General features: G+C 41.8%; 1 protein-coding gene across 16 annotated transcripts in view; it reads left to right on the top strand.

Moving 5' to 3' along the window:
- The window catches only part of nav1a (neuron navigator 1a), a 95933-nt gene extending 74372 nt beyond the window's left edge, over positions 1 to 21561 (top strand). For 8 of the 16 annotated variants that reach the window (XM_081609023.1, XM_081609021.1, XM_081609022.1 and 5 more), the window contains 26 exons: positions 228 to 366; positions 3324 to 3597; positions 6345 to 7158; positions 7259 to 7780; positions 9081 to 9122; positions 9754 to 9902; positions 10002 to 10184; positions 10278 to 10357; positions 10581 to 10604; positions 10823 to 10900; positions 11431 to 11514; positions 12573 to 12681; positions 12783 to 12904; positions 14873 to 15057; positions 15143 to 15305; positions 15394 to 15592; positions 15672 to 15760; positions 15854 to 15952; positions 16056 to 16227; positions 17035 to 17300; positions 17415 to 17566; positions 17650 to 17721; positions 17808 to 18013; positions 18111 to 18229; positions 18328 to 18516; positions 19231 to 21561. In XM_081609023.1, the coding sequence (XP_081465149.1) occupies positions 228 to 366; positions 3324 to 3597; positions 6345 to 7158; positions 7259 to 7780; positions 9081 to 9122; positions 9754 to 9902; positions 10002 to 10184; positions 10278 to 10357; positions 10581 to 10604; positions 10823 to 10900; positions 11431 to 11514; positions 12573 to 12681; positions 12783 to 12904; positions 14873 to 15057; positions 15143 to 15305; positions 15394 to 15592; positions 15672 to 15760; positions 15854 to 15952; positions 16056 to 16227; positions 17035 to 17300; positions 17415 to 17566; positions 17650 to 17721; positions 17808 to 18013; positions 18111 to 18229; positions 18328 to 18516; positions 19231 to 19326 (4627 nt within the window). In that variant the 3' untranslated portion in view covers positions 19327 to 21561. The remainder of the gene's footprint in view (positions 1 to 227; positions 367 to 3323; positions 3598 to 6344; positions 7159 to 7258; positions 7781 to 9080; positions 9123 to 9753; positions 9903 to 10001; positions 10185 to 10277; positions 10358 to 10580; positions 10605 to 10822; positions 10901 to 11430; positions 11515 to 12572; positions 12682 to 12782; positions 12905 to 14872; positions 15058 to 15142; positions 15306 to 15393; positions 15593 to 15671; positions 15761 to 15853; positions 15953 to 16055; positions 16228 to 17034; positions 17301 to 17414; positions 17567 to 17649; positions 17722 to 17807; positions 18014 to 18110; positions 18230 to 18327; positions 18517 to 19230) is intronic. The other 8 variants (XM_081609032.1, XM_081609027.1, XM_081609034.1 and 5 more) reach the window with 5 other exon arrangements.
- Positions 21562 to 21901: the final 340 nt, after the last annotated feature.

Here is a 21901-nt window from a genome sequence, read left to right as displayed (position 1 = left end):
ATCAGAAACATCGTCTCCATTTGATGTCTGGACTGAGGACTCTGAAAAAATGTTGATGCTTAATTTGTATGTTTAAACTCTCCTTTTGTGTCCAGTCCTCTTGTGAGAATTTCAACAGTGTTACTTCTCCAAAATGTTTCTTCTTTTAAGATGATCCAACGTACTTAAATCCACAGAACATGAATGTTACCTGACTGCTTTCTTTGCCCTTGCTCTTTGTTTCTCAGTTGGGATGAGAGCAGTTCCATCAGCAGTGGCCTGAGTGACGGCTCAGACAACCTGAGCTCTGAAGAGTTCAACACGAGTCCCACTCTCAACTCCCTCCCCACCACTCCCATTGGCTCACGCAGGAACTCAGCCATGGTGGTAAGAGACACAAACAATCTATCTGATAAAGAGCGACAAGCACTCTGCATGTGTGTTTGTGTTGGTATTGATTGAGCTGCTAATCCACTGAGAGGTACTGATCACGATCTGAGTCCTGTGTAGGAAAAAAATAAGAGTAAGAAAAAGGCGAACACTGATTTAGGAGATGCCGCCCATTAACTAGTCCACACACACGCACCCACACCCACACACATACACACCCTTAATATTCCTGACATATTTATTGTCCGCATTATCTGCAGCGATCGATGTTTGCTGCGACAGACACTCTGCATGACGGGCAGCCGCATTTTTCCTCATGGTTCATTTGTAGGGTGAGTCAGGAGCTGCTAAAGGCATCAAGCTCTTATGTTTAACATTTAGTCATTTTTCTTTCAAGAGCCTGTTAACTCTGATTAATGAGTAGACTTTAATCAGCGCCGATTGCTTTTTAGAAAACTCCATATGAAGCAGCCGCACAGCTTTGAAGCTTTCATTTAAGGGTTCCAAGTTTAGATTTTGCCTAGTCAGCCGGTCTAGACATTGCATTAAACTTGTGTACTCTGCCCTTTTGTCCCAGTGAAATATTTCAGCTTGTTAAAAACAAATTACATATATCAATCAAATAATGATTTTATATTTTAAGACAAAAACATATATTAGGGGGGGCATAAATATATATAGGCAGGGGCACGGCTTGTGAAATTGACATCAATTTTGCTTTTTCATGCAGTTTCATACAGGCTGTTTTAGATATAGTTTAAAAGTTACAAATCCAAAAGAAATCTATGATGAAAAGCTTTTTCTCATCTCTGTATAGTCTGATTATCTGCAGTTAGAAAGCAACAAATGTTTTCTAGATGGAATTATTGTTTTCTAATGTATAGATGCGAAGTAGCTCTGCTGTGGACAACTGTCCTGTTGTCCCCACAAAGTGGAGGATTGAAGTATTTGTTAAGACCCCTGTGGAGCTACTTGGACCTAAATACATGTGTGTGTATTTTCTTAGACCGCCTGATTTAGGTCACACCTCCGCAGTGTGGCGAGTCTGACTAATGTGGTGCGATTTCAGAAGCAGAGAGACAGCGATAGACAGAGGGAGGTAGAAAGAGAGAGGATATCAGTGTAACCATAGCAACCGCAGCACATGGATGCAGGGAGTGCGAGTCTTTGTCTGTTCGCGTATATACCAAAGGACAGGTCTAGAGCGCAGCCGTCTGTCCACACACACACACACACACCCATGCAGGACCATCTGCACTCCTGCAACCGGGCCAACGAGCCGGAAGAAACTCGCTGCCTCCCACCACGCCTAGGCACAGGAGTCATGGCAACCATTAGACCCCGTGGCATCATCACCATGGCAACCTTGCATCGCATCATTATGCACCCCACAAAGTCTAATACACATGGCTCCTTGTCTCCTCGTCCCCAAATCCATGCGCTGGTCTGTTTGGCCTGTTTTAATTTCCATCTCTAACATAAAACCTCTTAAGGTCAGCCGTGCAATTTCTCTCATTTCGACATGTTTGTTGACAACATACACGTGTTATAGCAACTTGTATTTCCAGTCGGTCTCCGTATTTGTGCAGTGTTCCTCCCCGTATCTCTGTCTATCTCTGTGCGTTGTTGATACTTTGCTGCTTGTACAGATAGGCATCTCACAGCTTCTGCTTCAGTCATCAGTTAATGTGTTTGAGGAAATGACACTGTTTTATCAGCAAGCTGAACATGCAGCACCAGCTTAGGGTTTTCTCTGGTTATATGACTCTGGCTGTGGGTTATGTTGTTTTCATAAAAAAAAAAGGTATTTAGCAATCTGAATCCCGTGGGAATCGCGGGGTGTGTGTGTGTGATGTTCTAAACTGACAGACAAACCCTCTCACACACATTCAGAAACTATCTGATGAATTGTGTAACTGGTGAGCCTTTGCACACACACACAAAAGCATAGACAGAAACTTGCCTGACTTGATGACGGACCTGATATTTCTTCTCTCTCATTTTTAGCATTGATGTTCTTCCGTTCTGGATTATGTTCAGACCGGACAGGGCTGTCTGGTTTCTTTGTGTAGGACAAAAGTGTTTTAACAGTTTCTATGATTTAGTGTTCATGTCTGTGTATGTGTCTAATGTTTTGTTGCATTGTTTCTCTTGTAGCTGTCACCCTCCACCGCATTTAGAGACGAATAAACAGAAGATGCAAAAGTATTTAGAGTACAAAGTTGACACATGTTTTTTTTTTAGCTTGATTGATTTGGATGAGTTATTCTGTTCAGGAGTCATCAAGATGAGTCGGCGAGTCTGGTTAGGGTTCATGTCTCTTTAAGTGGGACTCTAAGCCTATAAAGTGTGGTTTATCTTTTTATAAAACAGCTTGAGTCAATGTCCACCTTTTAAAGAACTTTAGATAAAATGTCTGGGACACATATCCACATATGTTACATGTTTCAAAACATATTTTGTTCATGTTTTGTTCATTTTACACCTGAAACGTAAAAAGAAAGAAGTTCGGTGCATATTCAGCGCTAGTTTATGGGTCACTCTTTCAAACACTTTCTGTATTTTCAATTTTAATGAATGAGTGCATCCATATCTGCTATTGAGAGAAAAGTTAGTTGATGTGATCTCTCTTGCTATCTAAAAAAGACAGTCATTTTTAATTTCAAGAATACTTTTGATTTTTCATTGAAAACTTCAGTCAATAGAATGAATTTATAAAAACTTCACTGGAGGAAAGTAGAAAATCTAAAAATGACCTGTTTCTTCAGTGTTACACACCTTGTCTTTTGTGGGTGTGTGATTTAACAGTTTAGCAAGACAAAAACACACTCAAGTAAAAGCCTAGTGAAGGTCACAAGTAAATACTGTTTTCTTGTTGTGAGATAATGCACATTGTTTTCTCAGACCTTTTTGAGGCAAGTTACCACTATACATGTTTGTGTTTTGCTCTGTAGATGCGCACGGATGCAGAGAAGAGATCTCTGGTGGAAAGCGGTTTGTCTTGGGACTCTGATGACAGCAAGCCCGGTCGCAAAAGCAAAAGCAGCAGCTCCTTCGACACGGGAAGCTTGAAGTCTGAGTCAGCCAACAAGTGGAAAGGAGAGAAGGGTGAGCTGAAGAAACCGCAGACCATCAGTCAGGGACATGGACTGAAGAAAGGGAGAAACCCACCTGTGGGAGTCACCTCCCCGATCACACACACCTCCCAGGGCGGCCTCAAAGTAGCAGGTGAGTTCTGGAGCAAATGGCAAAGTAAAATATACTGTTGAATTAACTTCAACAGATGAGCTGATTTCTCCAGCTTTCTGTTAATTCTCCTTTCTTTCTGGCTGTCTTACACCCACGCATTTTGCGGACACACTCCCTGTCTTTGTGAGACACATTCACCCACAGCTGCAGCCCACCCTCTGGGCCAGAAAGTGGTGCCATGTATCAAATGCCCATCACCACCCACACCCTTCCTGCCAGCCAAACACACAGCAACAGTGCTTTTTTTTTTTTTCCCCCGCCTTATATCCCCTACAATTCCAGCTCTATTTTTGGTGTTGGACAGAGTGAATTTTTAACTTTGAAATCAAGACTTTAGGATATGTGCCTATGCAGTCATCTGAGCTTGTGCCAGCCTTAAAAAGTTTCCCCACTCACACACATGAAGAACACAATGGTGGGGATTGTGCAGATGCCTGTTAAGCACACCATCTGTGTACTGCTTATGTACGCGCGCGCACACACATACACACGCACACACGCTCACCCAGTAGATGAACAAAACAACAGGATACATTAGTAACGATGCTCTGTGCAGTTTGGATGTGCAAACAGCCGTCCCTCTGTGGGACCGTCCTGTGTTTGCGCTGCCAGCTGTTGAAATGAAAGATATGCCAAACAAGTGTGCTGGGCCAGCCTGTGATCTGTGTGTGCCAGGCTTTGATTGTTATTGGATGGGAATCTGCCAACATCGCCATTTATTTTACCCCCTACGTTTGAGACAGTAAATATTCAGAAGATGAGGCCAGATAAAAGCAGACTTTTTTTTTTGCAGAAGTTTGTAAATTTTACCACCATGAGAAAATGAGACAAATCAAAATACTGTATTCACAGCACAGTTTATGACTGAGGTTTGGCAAAAGTCTTTGTTTCTGTCTGCCATTGATTTGTAAATGTCTTTATCATTACTGAAGAAATGTTAAACAAAAGGGGAAAAAAAGCTTAGATAATACAAGTTTAGCGTAAATAAAAATACACTTTTCTAGACATTTTCTTCTTTCAACTAAATATACATCAGTAATTTCACATAGAGAGAGACTTTAAAGCATACTTTGCTTTGTACTCTGAGAAACGAATGCTGTCAAACATATTCATATATATATATATTTGTTTTTTTATTAATGTGTGGGTCATAAACAGCTTTATAAGTTCAGTAATTCCTGATTAACTCTAAAGCTTCAGCTCTGTCTTCTAGTTTGTTATCCACTCTGCAAACTTGCAGGAATTGGTCATTATATCAGTGCTCAGCTGCTCAACACGAGCCTGAAAACTGCTTATTTAAAAACCCTTCAGATAAATGCAATCTTGTAAAGCAGCTCATTAACAACCATGGCAAAGTTTGGAGAAGAGGCCAGCTGTATTGTTAATAGCAGGATTAGGTCTGAATGAGGGTGACAGTTTTGAGTGTAAGACAAGTTAAATATATCATCACAATATAGCCTGTAAACTCTTTAAAATTGGAGCTTTCTATGTTGAGTCAGTTTGCTTAAAGGTTCAAAATGTCAGTGTTGTGGATGTCGTAAAGAGTCTGTCTGGAATACATATGTAACGCAGGCGTTTTCTGTCGGGACATGTAGTAATTCAGGGTCTCTTCTGCTTGAGTCATAGTTGGGGTGTCTGTGAATCAACCGTCTTTATGCTGAAACTAATACATACGCCCGGACTCCGTTTGTGTATTTCACTGCAACTAGTGTGTTCCTTCTTTCAAATGTTCTTGGAACAAGTCGCTTTGTGGTTGCACAATGGATTTAGTTTATGACTTGACACATAAACCCAATTTTCCCATTTACATTAGAACTCCAGGAGTAATCTCTTGTCAGTGTCATTATCTGAACACGGGGAACTGTGAGTTTGTGTTGGGAATGGGGTGGGTGAAAGCTGTTCAAATATGTGTGTGTGTGTGTGTGTGTGTGTGTGTGTGTGTGTGTGTGTGTGTGTGTGTGTGTGTGCGTGTGTGTGTGTGTATGTGTCTTTTGTGGGTTTCTAAATACTTTTAAATAACTCCAGATGTTCACAGGCTGCCTGCTGGTGGGCCTCGTGCAACAGCACTTCTTCGACTCTGTTAACGACTGGTTTATAAACCTCACATAATGACTCCCATTAGATACGAATCATGAGTGTAAGGAGTAAGGACTTTGTGTGGGTGGTGGATAGAGTGGAGCCTTCCTGTGTCAAATAGATTATTTTTCTCTGTAACGTCCAAGCAAATCCAATTAATCTGTATGTTGAGAAATGTGAGAAAAGGAATCAAAATCCCCTTCCTTTTACCTGCTTTTTTTATCACCAAAGGACTTCTCAAGTATAGAATTTTAAGTTAAACTGAGGTTTTTTTTGTTTTTTTTTTTTCCCCATACAGACGAGTTACTTTTCCATGCCATGCTGCTCATGTACATCCCAGCACTCCACAGCTGGGACATTTAGAAATGTACTTACTGGAAAGCTCGAACACTTACTGGAAACTGACAACTATTTTAGGTCATCATGATGGAAAAGAGGAGTAACGGTGTGATAACAGTGTGTGTGGCTGTAGTCTGGCCAGCTTGCTAAAGTTCTGCTGAAACAGGGATTCGGTTTTATCAGCAGACAGTCAGGCCTTTTAGGGCTTCAGATTAGATATTGTGTCCTTTTGTAGAGTGGTTAGTCTCAGTCTTCACACCCAACCTTCTTGATGCTGTTGAAAGTCATCGCTGTTGTTTTTCCAACCGTAGGTTCTGTGAAGTCAGATGGGAAGCCCCTGGACAAATCCCGGCTATCAGTGAAGGCTTCGGGACTTCAGCGCTCTTCCTCTGATGCAGGTAAAGACCATCGAAATGGCACTGGAAGCGGTGAGCAGCGAAAACCCCCATCTGGCCTGGTCAGGCCTTCAGCTGGTGGGAATTTCGGCTTCAAGAAGACCCCCACGTCTACCAGCAGCACTGCAAACACTCCCAGCACACCCACTGTTGGGAGTTCAGGCATCAGCTCCGTGCCCAGCGGCTCGGCAGCTATGGGGAAGATTCCCAAAACATCTGGTATTCCCGTTAAACCATGTACAGGTGGCGGAGGACGTAAGACAAGTCTGGATGTTTCAAACAGTGACCAAAGCGGCTTTCTGTCTTCAAATGCCAGAACCTCTCTTCAGTACCGCTCCCTGCCTCGTCCTGCGAAGACCAGCACCCTGACGCTGACCCGGCCGAGCTCAGCTCGCCCAATGAGCACCACCGTGGACACTAGCTCTGGGCTAACAAAGCCTTCAACAACATCGCCGCAGGGCTCTAGGCTCAAGGAACCCAGCTCAGGACTAAGTTCTGGTAAGACTGGAGGACGTGGGATTCCCAGTCCCAGTCCTGTCAACCAAACTGACAGAGAAAAGGAGAAAGAGAGAGCCAAAGCTAAAGCAGTAGTGTCAGACTCTGAGTGTGGAAATGGGCCTTTGAAGGGCAATCCTGCTCAGACCCCTTCAGAGAATGGAGGGAAGCTTCATGGGCTCAGACCGCCCAGCAGTGTCAAGGGCATGGATCTGTCTTCACCCAACACCCAGAGGTATTCATACTCCTATGCTCTGATTTACTCATCCATTTTTACATGCACTTTAACAAATCGCTACATAATTGCTGCAACATTATCATTGTCTTTCCATCAGGTTGTCTGGGGTACGCAGTCTGGCAAAGCCTCCATCCATGGCCCAACTGGACAAGCTGAACTCCAACAGTCTGGACATAGATGTTCAGGACGGTCTGCCTCCAAAGATCCCTCCCTACTCTAAGCTCCAAGAACGTTCAAACTCACCAGGAATGTCAACGAGCCCCTGTTTGACCCCCAGCCCCGCACCTATACTCAATGTGAACTCCTCAGCCTGCTTTTCCGGCTCCGGCATTGGCCTGGGACCGAGGCAGGTCACTTCTCTCGGTGTTGGCGGGAGTGAAGGCAGCACCTCTCCCTTGCTCTACCCTCGCACATCAGGACTACATCGCAGTTTGGAGTCTCTGCCCTTACAGATGAGTCTGGCTCCAGAACCCCAGGAGAGGGATAAAGAGAGGGTGAGGGGCACTTTGGGGAGAAGCACCAACGCCTTAGAGTCTCAAGACAAAGACCGAGAAGTGGACAGAGACCCTCCTTCCAGCTGGAGCTCTGGGAGTAAAGCCTCAATCACACTCAAAGACAGGTCAGTCAACTCCTGATGAAATATAATCAATAAGTTTGTCATATACTGTTTTACCTCAAAAAGACTTAATAAAAAAAAAACCCCGACAATCTAGCCCCACCTTCTGGTCAGTTATGGAAGTGATAGACAAAGGACTCCTATATTCTCAAACTTCATGTTCAAACATCCAAGTCACATTTCTGGATGATGTTAAGAGCCAATGAATAAACAAGTCCTTTTTATTAAACTATTAAACTGGTTTAGTATAATAGGCAAGATAATTGACCCTTGAGATGCACAATTGTTTTACTGAGAGCCTAATTTTTGAATATAAAACATAATGAGGAATTTTAACTGAAACATGATTGACTAACGGGTTTTTCTCTTTTACCCAAAGATAAATAAATTGAAATTAAAGTTCAAACTGTAGTAAAACTTACAGAAAATAATCAGTTACAATCTGTAGCAACCTACTGTGAAATATAACATGTTGTGCCCAATCTCCTAAGCCAGGGTTCCACAAAGCCCTTTTACTGTGAACATTGGTGTAAACTGTACACTCTCACCCAGATTGTTGGGAAACGCAAGAGTTGTTTTATCAAGTCCAATTATATAAGTGCCCATTTTCTGTGCCACACACTGGATGGACTAAAGATTGGATCCAGAGTCTAAACTTTGACACTTGTTGATTTAGGGTCTTGTAGAGTATAACTTGAACCACAGGTTCCCATTAACAAATTAAGCAGACATATGGCTAGATCTATGTACAGTTCATGTAGACGCAGGTGTGAAACTGTGGCAACTGCAAAACACTAGGAAGTTTTTATACCTGCATGTCTTAAGCGTGTGCCAATTTGAATTTGAAAATGAACTTTGAAAATGGCTTTTGTAGTTAATCCACTATTTTTTGTTTTGGTTTTGGTCAAAAGAGAAAATATTGATGAGCAAGGTGCTTAAATATTAGTGAATTTTATTTATTGTTTTTATTTTATTTGTTATTTTTAATAGCCGCAGAGTAATTTTTATTTTTTTTTTTGCATTTGGATTAGTATTAACTGTGGAAACTGTTGACATTTTTAAATGAAAAGCTGTAAAAACAAGTAAAGTTAACCTGTTACGCACATGTACACATTAACGAGCTGCTGAGACGTTATTACCACAGGCCTGTTATCAGCGCTAAACCAGCAGCTCTGGTTGTAGTCATAATTACTGGCTGCCACAAGCTGCCTGCCAGTTGTATTCGCCTCTTTGTGCCTGTTCCTGAGAGCTTAATAAGTCCCTGCACTAGTGCTCGCATAACGACTTTCTTTCATTTCCACAGTTCCCAGAGAGACAGAAACACACTGCCAAAGAAAGGTTTAAGGTATGTGAGTTCACACACAGAGTTATTCTCTTAAATCCACTGCTTGGTTTATCCCTGTGTTCAGGATCAATACGGACTCTATGGTACAGGCTGCTTTATTACTCAGGAGATACCCAATGCTGTTGTGGGTGTTTGTAGCCATGCCTGCTGATTTGCAATTAGACAACCGAAACAATGAACTGCACCAGTGCGTCTGCCATCCTCAGTGAAATGTTTTATTTCTCAAAACGTTTTTATTAAACATTGATTTTGAGTTATTCGTGTAGCCATTTCTTAAACTATAAACCATTTCTTGTTATTCTGATTTGAACCGTTATTAATACAAATGTGCCTCTGTGTCACATGGTATAATAAACAATCGTTTCTGAATTTGCAGTCTCCCTCCCCCTTAAAAAATGCACATAAATTATAGGTTGGCTTTTGGTCTTTCGGTGCAGATTATGCTACCACATCAAAAGTCAGGTTTATTTTAAAGCTTTACCCATATCCTATTTAGTGTGTTATAAGGCATCATTTTTGACCATTATGCACAAAAAAGTTTTATTCGATTCCCAAAAAATGTCATTTTGAAGCTCCAAACCTTCAGTTTTATCAGTTTTTGGGTGGCTGACTTTTTCCGCTCTCGTTTCAGCTTCAGTGGACCCTCTCAGCCCGAGGAGGAAGCAAAAGAGAAAGGAGAGAGGAGACACTCGCATACCGTCCTCAGTATGACGGACTCCCTCACCCTCCCACTGCTGTCCTCACCCACCTCCCTGCCCCGCACCTCGAAGACCAGTATGGGTCTGTATCAAACACCGGCTAATAATTTGCACCATCTCGCCGGAGCTCCACGTTATTTTTTGACGAATATTTTTTTCGATATCTCTGCTGTCACAACAGTACCCAGCCCCATAGGCGGACCCAACAGGATGACCCGGTCCAACAGCATCCCGACACAAGACGCCTCCATGGAGCTCTACAGCGCGTCGCCACTGGGCAGCACCATGTCCCTGGCCGAACGTCCGCGCAGCATGGGGATGGTTCGCTCTGGATCCTTCAGGGACAGGGAGCCCAATGATGAAGGTGAAGCACTAGATTACTTTCGCGGTTTATTTATCAACGTAATCTACGTGCAGCATTTTCTTAACTTTGTCTGTCTTAACGTTCACTTCCCAGTTCATGGGTCTGTTCTCTCCCTGGCCTCAAACGCCTCGTCGAGCTACTCTTCGGTGAGTGTGGGCAGCGTGCAGAATCAGGTAGATACAGATTAGTTGTTTTTTTTTGGTATGACTGTTGGTTTGGAAAGTGGAGGGAGTTATGCTTTTTTTTTTTTTTTTCTTGCTTCATGCTTTAAACAGCGCACACCTGAGATAATGATCAGCACCTTATTTAGTCTCCTATGCTTTCCTTTCCTCTCCACTTCTCTCCTACCCCCGCTGTCCTCTCTAACTTCTTGTCTTTGATTCCCTCCTTCCCGAGGCTGAGGAAAGGATTCAGGGAGAGGTGAGTGTTTTCTTCACAGCCTAGTCACGCTCGCTGTCTCATCTCCTTTTTCCCCTTTCATCCATCAAGCCCATCCTTGTCGTTTTTGAGTAAACAAGTCGCCTCATCACTCTTTGGTCACCATCTTTTCATTTATTGAGTAATATGTCAGACACTCTTAAAGTGATGCTTTAAATCATATAATTTAACATCTATTTTTTTTTCTTTTTTCAACACAGCAAATCCGCATGTTAAGGAGAGAGCTGGAGTCATCGCAGGAGAAGGTTTCCAATCTGACCACACAGCTAACAGCGAATGTATGTATCACGTCTGTTTCCGTCGGCCGCATAACTTTCTAGCCTTGTTTTAAAAAAAAAAAACAAATAGTATCATCTTCTGTGACATTTGGTAACTGGTTCCTTCTGCCGAATGTCAGTCAGCGCTCCGACAGACATTAGGCATAGCTTCGTACAAAACACGAGTCATCTACGCCTTCCTTTGAGAGATGTACAGACCTTGTTAAAACCAGAACAAATGCTCCAGACACAAAATTTTGGTGAACTGGATACATTTTATTATTTTTGCTAGCCTTGTGTTATAGAGCAGAACATAATTTTCTCTCCTCTCCTAGGCCACAAAGGAAGAGATTAGAAAAGAGGTGGATATTGCAAAATGGCGTCCTGTTCAACCTTTGTGTCCTTTAACGATTTAAAGGAGAGCAATCTAGCTAATCAATGTCTAAATTATGTTTTGCCATTTTAGACCTAAAAATGAACTCTGTAAGCACATCCTCTCTGAGACAACTACTTAAAAACTTAATTTTAAGATTTTCATCTTTTGTGAACAGGCAAACCTTGTGGCTGCCTTCGAGCAAAGCCTGGCCATGATGACAGCTCGGCTGCAGAGTCTGTCGATAAGCCACGAACAAAAGGTACCATTCCAGCTGCACGTTCAAACTCTAACACACACCAGACAGATTCCACCCAGATTCCAACACCACCCTTATCTAAAGAGCAGCGAGCTTAACGAGCCGGAGCTCCGTGAGGCGACTTTGATCACAGCCTGCAGCAGGAGCTAAATGTGGATTAGAGGCCGGGCAATCACGAACAAATAGTATGGAAGAAAGATGTGGAAAACGAATAAAAACCACTTTTTAAGTTGAACTGACAAGCATGCATGTGCACCTGCAGCTCCGGCCCGTCACTCCTGTGACTAGTTTGGGTTTAAACGAACTCATCACTGCCTGAGGCTGTGTTTGATATAAGGGCATGCATGAGGAGTCTCTCGGAGATCATCACGCCTTGCTGCTTCTTCTGAAAGTCTGGTCTGTACCGGACCAGAAAAGTCTTTGTTGTAAGTGCCAGTGCAGTGACCTGTGCAGATCAGCATGGAGCTCAGCACCGTCTAACCTTGAGATGGGCCGGGTGGCTCCACTGAGAGCAAAGAGGCCATCAGCTTTAGAAGAAAACAAGCAGAGCAGAAACACTCAGTTCATCTGGAGTCTCTGTCTTATTACTGAAACCTTCGGGAGAGATTACACACAGTCTCATCATGGCTGTCTGACTTTATTTCAGTGTCAATGTAAGCAGTGTTTACTTCAGCACGTTAAACTACCTCTCTGAATTTAAACAGAAGTTGCACCAAAATGCTGCAATGTTGGGACAAAACTAAATGTAATATATTGTAATAATTAGTACTTTGCAAAATGAGAAAAAAAACAACATAATGAGAAATCAGTTGGATCAAATAAAACTTTAAACTTTTTCCAGTACTTCAGCATAGCTCCACTGATTTGGCGCTTTGTCATTCAGAATGCAGATAAAACAAAAATCTGTTGGTGTTTGACTCCTTGACTCCTGTACATTCAGACAACTTCGCTAATCCTCGTTGGTACTTTATTTACAGTCCACAATTTAATACATTCACCTCTAACATGCATCCACTAACCAAGACTGGAAACTAATTTTGACCTATGAAATATGTGTGCAGGACTCAGAGCTGGTGGAGCTGCGGGAGACGATCGAATCTCTGAAGACCAGGAATGAAGAAGCGCAGGCCGTCATCCACGGAGCCTTAAACAACCAAGATAACATGAAAGGTTTGTAGATCAACCAGGCAGTCGCTCCATGCATGCATTTCTCCCTCCTCATCCTCCTCCTCCAAACTGTTGTGACTAACTTGAAGCTTCCCGTCTTTCAGACATTCGCATCCGACGTCAGAACTCATGTGAGAGCATCTCCAGTCTGAACAGCTTGACCAGCATGTCGAGCGTGGGCAGCTTGAAAGATCAAGACGCAAAGAAGAAGAAGAAGAAGAGCTGGGTAAGAAGGAGTGGGACTTCAAAAGCTGTGTTTTTTTTTTTTTTTACTCACAGCTTGTTTTATTTATTTTTTTGGTGAACTTCATCCTCTAAAAAAAAAAAATGACTGAGCAGCATGGCTGACCACTGTCTCCCTCCTTTGTGTTGTGTTATTTGGCCATTTCAGGTTTTTGAGGTAAGTGTCGTCACCTCGTAATCATACAAACTCCTATAATTTCCGTGCACACAGCATGATGGGTCGTCTGAACTACAGTCCCTTCATCTCTGCTGATTGACTTGCTGCTCTGCTGATTAATGCTGCCTGATCTTCAACTGTTTCTTTAAATCGATGCGTTATGACTCAGTCGTGAGAGGCAAGCAGCAGACATGATGTGCCATTAAAAGAATTAACCACTGCTCAGTTGACTGTCATTAGATGTGCTTAAGTGCGTTTCTCCTTATTTACGTGATTAACTTGTGTCGTATTCTTCGGAATAAATGTGAGAAGTTATTAATTTGATTAACATGGAAATTATGTCTAGTTACTCAGCAGTTTGCTTATAAAATTAAACAAAAAAATTTAAGGGAATAGTTTGTCATTGTAGAGAAATGGGTTTCCTTTAGAGTTTATTTAAGACGCTCAGAGCAGCTAATCAAATCAATCCATTTTCTGTTTTATAATTAAAAGTGTAACAAATACAGTATCTGTTTGAGAACCGAACCCTGTGGTGTGGTGTAATTGCCAATTGTCCTTATCCAAAAAATGTCCACAGATTTTCTTTGTATTAGATTCCTTCTTTCAAAATTAAAAAAAAGCATAATCTGATTAATTGCACTTTTTTAAACCAGTGGCACACACAATCCTGCACAGTCAAACATATTCCTTTGGTGTTTGAAAGCATAGAATATATAGAAAAACTTAATCAACTTTGTACGTAATGTATAGTAATAACAGGTGATTAAGCAGCACAATCAGCAAATCCCATAGTTTTATCCCATTTTCAACTGAAAGGTGTTTAGATCATTTAAATTTACACCATTAAAATAAGGCTTGAATGTTATAGGAGTGGCAGTGAAGTAGAAACATTGTTGGACATTTCGAGTACAACAAAAGAAGATGGAGTTTCTGTCACAGTCATTCTTTATTGTTGTGTCTTTTAAGTTATCCAACAAAGTTTGTGGAAGTCTGGCTTTACCTGCTAATCACATTTTGATTCTACAATGATAGATGTGAGGGACTGTGATGTCTACCATCACATTATTTACCCACGAAGGCATTTTTTAATGAGCGAGTGAAACACACCTGTGTGACTGTGGTATTAGGAATAAGATTTGTAGAATTCCTTATTTTCAGCAATGTTTTAAAGCAATTTTTCACATGAAAATAGATACAATTTAAAAAAACGAAAATCCAAAACTGTTGCAAACTGTTATATTTCTACAAATTGAAATCTTTAATTATATTTGACTTTAGTACAGGCTCATAATATGACATCCAACTCACCGCCATTTGGCTCCAGCTGGACAACACATTTGAACTTTGTTAAACAGAAGTTTGAATTTCTGTTAACAGGACTTATAAGGTAATCAGGTAATTATTTTGTGAATGTTTACTGCCCCCTACTGTTTCCTCCGAAAAGCATACAATTGCACAACATTTAAAAACAAAGGTGTAACAAATTGAAAACACAAGCACAATGGAGTTTGGTAACTTTACTCACTGATCTTTTTTAACTCGAGGATTTTTTTTTTCTAGAAAAACAAATATTTCTAAATATAGATGAGGCCAATGGAAAGATATTGATGTCTGGGTTACATGCAGTACATGTGGGGTTTCCCACTGCAGCATCTGAAAAATGACAAACTTTTTCCTTAATGTGAAGCATGTCTGTATTTATTTAACTCTTACCTCTTTTTCAATCTCCAGAGTTATTAAATGATTTTTCCTGGCTGATTGACTTTCTGCGTTTGCTTCCATGTGTCTGTGCAGCTGAGGAGCTCCTTCAACAAGGCTTTCAGTATCAAAAAAGGCTCCAAAACCTACTCAGACATCGAGGAAATCGCCACCCCCGACTCCTCGGCTCCCAACTCGCCGAAGATGGCTCACGAGGGAGGAGAAGTGGGCGAGGACCTGCCTTCGTCGCTGAAAATGTCAGCATCCGCCACGTCTTCCATGTGAGCACGCAAACGGGTTTGAAACAATTTTTTAAAAATGCCTCTGTGGGTTTCTGGTTATGATGTTTCTCTGGTTATTTTGTAGGATCATGGAAACAGTGGAGGAGGGAGACAATGGTGAAAAAGCGGTATCAGAGTTACGGTCTGAACTCTGGGAGAAAGAGAGGAAGCTGACAGACATCCGTCTGGAGGCCTTGAGCTCTGCCCATCAGCTGGAGCAGCTCCGAGAGGCCATGAACAACATGCAGGTTTGGGTTTCAGGAATTCTGCTGGTTGATTTGGTTGTTTTTTTTTCTGTATGGTTTGTAGCTAAAACGTAATCTATTTGTGCTCTAGTCCACCGTGGACAATCTAAAGGCAGAAAACGACCACCTGAAAACAGGAAGTCAGTTCCCTGCCTCCGGCCCGGGTCCCACCTCCTCCACCTCTCAGCCGTCGGGGCTGGCTTCTCTCCTGGGGCCTTCTGGGAATCCGCCGATGAGCATGTCCCTCACCAAGTCCTTCAGCCTAAGCTTAAATGATTGTAAAGCTCCAGGTGAAGAACAACCCAGTCAACATTTAGCTCTTGCAATTTCTTTGATGATTTAATATAATTGCTTAATTCTTTCTCTCAGAAGTGTCTTCTTGTGACTTGCAAAGTACGTCGTCTCAGCATGAAGAGGTCTGCGCAAAAGTCCTGGTTCGCACCGGAGACCAAGTGGAGGTAAATTCATAAAAACCCTTCCAACGGCAACAAACACAGATATTATTGGGGTTGTTATTTCAGAGCAATCTGTGCACTCTTCTGCATCTGCAGGACAGGAAACAGCTGCAGGAATTCTGCCTGGGCTCAGTGACAATCAGCCAACGAACTGACTGGACCTGCCTCGACTCCCTCATTGCTAAGACCTTTCAAGTGAGTCTAAATTCAGCATTTTGCTCGATATTCAGCCAAAGGGTTTTGCTCTAAATGATGTAGCTCAGTATTAATGGTGACGTTCTTTTCTTTTATTGCTCAGGACTACTTGAGTCAAGTGGACCCGACAGGAAGCCTGGGTTTGACCTGCGACTCTCTGCACATGTACCAGCTGAACCCAGGAGTGCAGAGGACAGTAGGGGGCGACAGGCCTCAGGTCTTGCCCCATCAATGCCTCGGCAGTGGCCCAGTTCAAATTTTTGCAACTTTGAAAGGTGAGCAGTGCATGTTCTGTGGTTGATTTTTGGTTTTTTTTAAATATCGACAAAGACAATTTAAGAATAATTATAATGGCTGACTACATGGCTAAAACATCTGATTGGTTTAATTGTGATGAATGAATTATTAAAATAATTGTCAACTGATTTAGTAGTTTATTAATTGTTTAGTATACTGACTAATGGCAATAAGAACAAAATATTCAGTAACAGCAGTAATTAAGTCAAAACTGTGGAAAAAAATGTATAGGCTACATCTTTTATTTGAAAAAAAAATTATTCTACCCAAAACTTCTCCACTGGCATAGTATTAATTTCACCTGGTTAAAATTTGGTAAAAAAGGAGAGAAAAAAATCTCCCATTAAGCACATTTCTCTATCCAATTATTAATTGGTTAATCCAAATAAATAGATCAGTTTTAACCTGTATTGATAAGTAAAGCAGAAAGGGCAGAGCTTTTAACATATTGATGGTAGAAATATATATATATATATTTTTTTCAGACGTATCCTTTGCTGCAAATGATCAAAAGAAATCTGTCACAGCATTTGAGACAATTAAACATTTATTTTATTGCTTTATTTATTTTAAAAACTGTTGAATTATTTTTATGTTTTATGTATTTCTAGTATTGTACAAAATAAGCTTAAGTGGTTAAATGAAAACTTTACAGAATGTGCCAATTCTTTTAGCGTCAGAATAATCCTCATTTTATTTTTTATTGAAATAATCCACAGTTGCTGCCATTCACCATTTCAATCGGTTCTACGGTAAACGGTAAAACTCCAACGGTTCCTTTCTAGGTCTCAGAGAAAAAAGTGTCGATTTTCTGGTGTTTGAGACTCTGATACCAAAGCCCATGATGCTGCACTACATCAGTCTGCTAATGAAGCACAGACGCCTGGTTCTGTCTGGGCCCAGCGGGACGGGAAAGACATATCTGGCCCAGCATCTGGCCCACTACCTCCTGCAGCGCAGCCAGATCGACACGTCGGACAGCGACCACGAGTCGTGTGCGTTGGGTCGCTGTGCTGCCGTCACCTTCAACATGCACCGGCAGTCACAGAAGGTAAAACACACCTCTGAGCTGTTTTTAACAGCTACGCTCGCTGGAAAAATGACACACGTCAGCTTGTTGTTATCATCTCGCTTGAGAAAAAGTCGTATTTCCTCACATTTGCAGGATTTGCAGTTGTACCTGTCAAATCTGGCAAATCAGATTGACAGAGAGAGCGGAGGGGAGGTGCCGTTGGTTGTTGTCATAGACGATATCAGCGATTCGGCGGCCATCACTGAGCTCGTCAACGGAGCCCTCACTTGCAAGTATCACAAATGGTAGGTGCTCGGTTTGTTGGACGTAGGACGTTACCGAAGAGTGACGCGGTTTGCTAAAAGTCTCATCTCGGATTGTGTCTTAGTCCTTACATTATTGGAACAACCAATCAGCCTGTGAGGATGACGTCTAATCACGGCCTGCACCTTAGCTTCAGGTGAGCACATGAAAGTCACGATATCGCCTCTGGATTTCTGACAGCAATGGGTTGCAAAATAAGCTTTTTCTTAAAAATTGCAATAGGATGGTTACGTTCTCCAATAATGTGGAGCCGGCCAACGGGTTCCTGCTGAGGTATCTGCACCGTAAAGCCGTGGAGACCCACCAGGAGGAGGAGCGTGACCCGACACGCCGCCAGACACTCCTACGTGTCCTCGACTGGATCCCTCAGCTCTGGTACCACCTGCACGCCTTTTTGGAGAAACACAGCACATCAGACTTTCTCATAGGTGAGACATGGTGTATTCTGGTTTAAACCTGACCTGGTTTTGTAGTTTTATTGAGAAGGATAAGCCGGGGTTTGACTAGACGGATTCCCTCCTGCAGGTCCCTGCTTCTTCCTGTCATGCCCAGTGTCAGTAGCAGAGTTCAGGCAGTGGTTCATTGACCTGTGGAACCACTCCATCATACCGTACCTCCAAGAGGGAGCCAAAGACGGCATCAAGGTGAGCGAACGCTGACTTCCCAAGTGTAAAACTTGTTGTATAGATGTGTAAAAATACAATTCCTGCAACAACAGCCTGTTCTCTGTCTGTCCTCCAAGGTGCATGGTCAGAAAGCAGTGTGGGAGGATCCAGTGGAGTGGGTGAGAGGCACTCTGCCATGGCCAAATGCGCAGCAGGACCAGGCCAGGCTCTTTCACCTCCCTCCTCCCAGCATCGGGCTGCCCAGTGAGGAGAAGAAGCCCCCCAAAGATACACCTCCACCCAGCACACTGGAGTCTGACCCTCTGGTGAGTTAACAGTCCTTACTGCTGGTATAATTACTAATGTTTAGAGACAGGTAAGCCCAAAGGACTCGTAACCCAGCCAGGTTTGGATTCATAAGTTTAACCTAACATTGAAGACAGGCGTCTCACAAAATATCACAATGTAAAAGCAAAATAAAACACAGGAAAATACTGTTTTTATTTATATTTTATGAAAAATGGCATGTCAAAAATGACATACAAGTTAGTAAAAATAAATGTTTTACTCTACCCTGGGATGATCTTGTCCCTTCATCAAACCTTTGACCTTTCTATCAAATAACCTTAAGCAAAAGAATAAATAAAAAAAAACCTTCTTTAAAAATAGAGTAAATTATTTGCATCTACTGTGGTTGCTTTAAAGCATAGACAGTGTGTACATGTTGATGTTTTGTAGAAAGTTCAATGTGGCTTGAAGAAATTGTGGGAAGGACAGTTGCACACTTTCTCACAGCTTGCACATTAATTGAAGGTGCTTAATTGTCTTTTCACAAAGCCGTTAACCAAACTGATTAGTCAGTGTAGAAAGGCCTCATGCAAAATTCCTTATAGACACAGATGAGGAACTAACAAATCATATGTCCTCGTCAAATACTTAAGAAATATTTCAAGATGAATCTAACACACGCAAAAGTAAATTTTTGAAAACAACCTCGTCGACTGACGCTTTGATTTTCTCAACCTGCCTCTGCCTCCCAGATGGCCATGTTGCTGAAGCTTCAGGAGTCTGCCAACTATATCGAGTCTCCAGAGAGGGAAGGCTGCCTGGATCCCAGTCTGCAGACTACACTCTGAGCCGATGACAGCGGGGATCAAAGGAGAGTTTAAAGGACTCTGGAGTGAATATTATAGTGTGCTCAGTGAGCAGCTTCAAAGCTAACTGTAAAGAGGGGTGGGGGGTGTTATGAACTAAGGGTTTTCTCTGCCCTGCTTCCGAGGGACCGGGAATACAAACCGACGTCGGAAAGAAAATGTGATGATCAGACATGGTTCTTCCTCTTGCCTCGGTGTCCCAGATTGGGTTTTTGTTTTATCTGCAAGTGCATGGTGAAAGGAAATGTTATGATGCAAAATATTACCTGTAATCCCAGCCATCAAGACTCATTTGTTCCCTTTTAATTCTGTTGAAACGACCGTTTTTTTTTTGTTTTTTTTACAGCTACTGGTGCTCACAGGTTTTCGTTGAAGGCAGGCACTTCATTTCAGCCGATTGTGTTAGCGGCTTCCCCCCGTGAGTTGGACCGTCACTGGACATAAGGCCAAAATGCACTTTATTTTCTACTTGCGAAAATGGGACTTGAGAGAGAGCTTTGTCAGTGATTGTGGTGAAAGAGGGGTTGCTGGTATAGCCAAAAAAGTGCAGTTCATGGATAAATCCTGCAGGTGGCAGCCTCTGCCAGGTCCTGCCTCATTGGTGGACTGTGTCCTTGCAAAGGTGCTCACCAGTGAAAACGCATTTATGAACATAGCCTTGAATGTTTCTTTTTTTTTTTATTATATAATTTTCTCGCTTACTGTTGATCAGTTTGCCAAGCTGTGGAGATGTAAAAGGAACGTGCATGAATGACTAATGACATGACTCTTCAAATAATCAGTGGCTTAGAGTTGGCAATTTCACAACCGCAGAAGTGAAACACGGACACAAACACAGCTTGTTGATCAAGTTTACCGTCTCTGACTATGCTTGCGTGCAGTAAGTTCTCTATTTAGATCACTTTAAAAACACAAAGCTGTGTTGGAAAAAAAAAAAACAGCTAACAATGCTGATTTTGTAGGATTTTGTACTCGATTCACCTTCATCCATCGCCTCACCTACTTTCTGAACAGACAACACACATTCAAAAAATGAGAGCTAGTGACAGAAAGGTACACTGTGTGACTTCTGGGTTATTGTTCACATATGATCTTGCAAGGGGAAGTGGAGAGCAGCTGTTTAAAAAAGAAACAAAGCTTAAATAGTTTCCTTCCTCTTCATTTGTTTTTTTTTATATCATGAGATTTTATCTGAACTCAAAAAGAAGTCTCGACACACATATTAAGTTATGAGAATTAAGTTTAAAGCTGTTTGTAATTTTTTTTTTTGCACAAATTATGTTAGAAGTTAGTATGTAACAGTATTTATTGCTCATATCTTGACTGTTATAAAGGACGGTGGAGGAAAAGGAAAGTGCTGGTAATGGAGAACTACGTGCTCCCCCACCTCAACCCTGATGTACCTCAGACTGCCATATTCGGTCAACGTTCCTCTGCTTCCCTTTGAAGGTGTGAAAGTAAAGACGTGATGCCTAAAAGTCTATCTGTGCCTGAAATACAGTTGGGCCTAAATCTGCTCTCAAGCTGCTTGCTACCACCAGGAGGCCTCGGTTTGGAGGAGACGTCCTCTGAAACCCACTCTGATGTCGCTTTGAAACGGTGACCTGATGTTTGGGTGCTTAGTGGCTTATTGATCTCGTGGATGAGCTGTTGGCAAACATGATAGGTGTCGGCGTATGAGAATGTGTACCACGACTGGGCTGTTTGTGTGCAGTTTGACACAGTTTGACCCCAGAGACTGAGAGACTCGTGGCAAGTGGTGAGATGTGAGAATATTCCTATCATTCGTTGGACCTACCGCAATTTAACCTTATCATAGCAAAGAGTTTTGATAACTGGAGATCTTCCTTTTTTCTTTTTCTTTTTTTATTGCCTTTTTTTAACAACAGAAATGTGTTTGTCTTTTTGTTTCGCTTTTCTTAGAATATTTGTAAAGTTTTCTTTCTCTTTTGTACATGAATGACATCACTGTTGCGAACACTGTACATAGCCACTGCATCTGCGACAACAATCATTGAAGCGAAGAGAGATCAAAGAAGAGCTTTGCCCGTTGATGCAGAAAAGAAGCATCCTCTGTTTTGTTTTTTCTCATCTTCCTCTTGCAGGAAGGAGCACTTGGATTAAAAGACTTCATGAAATGTCATGTCTCTATAGTCACATCAGATTCCATATGTCTATCTTTAAGCACTGGACATAATAAAGTCATGTCATTTTTCACACCTTTGACTGTTGATTGGATGGCCGCACTTTATTACCCACTAGGGGGCGTAACACATTTGTGACTCTTTGGTTAATTTATTTTTACGTTTTCCTATTGTTTTTTTGTGTTTTTTAGAATAAGATGCTAGGTCAGGTTTTCACTTGATTCATTGTATGTGTAGGATTCAAAAACTTTGAACATTTACTTTCATGCAGAAAAATAATCAACCAAACACACAGTTACGTTAAAAGCCTCAAAATAAAGTAACCGAGCCAACGCATATAAAGCAGCACAAGTATATGAGAAAAAATAAATCAGGGGAAAAAATGAAGTTCACCCTAAATATTCAATTCAATA

The sequence above is a fragment of the Poecilia reticulata genome, chromosome 7, assembly GCF_904066995.2.
Source record: "Poecilia reticulata chromosome 7, P_reticulata-male-v2, whole genome shotgun sequence".
In the NCBI taxonomy this organism is placed as follows: domain Eukaryota; kingdom Metazoa; phylum Chordata; class Actinopteri; order Cyprinodontiformes; family Poeciliidae; genus Poecilia; species Poecilia reticulata.
The sequence above is the reverse complement of the archived record's forward strand: the minus strand, read 5'-3'. Positions and strand labels throughout refer to the sequence as shown.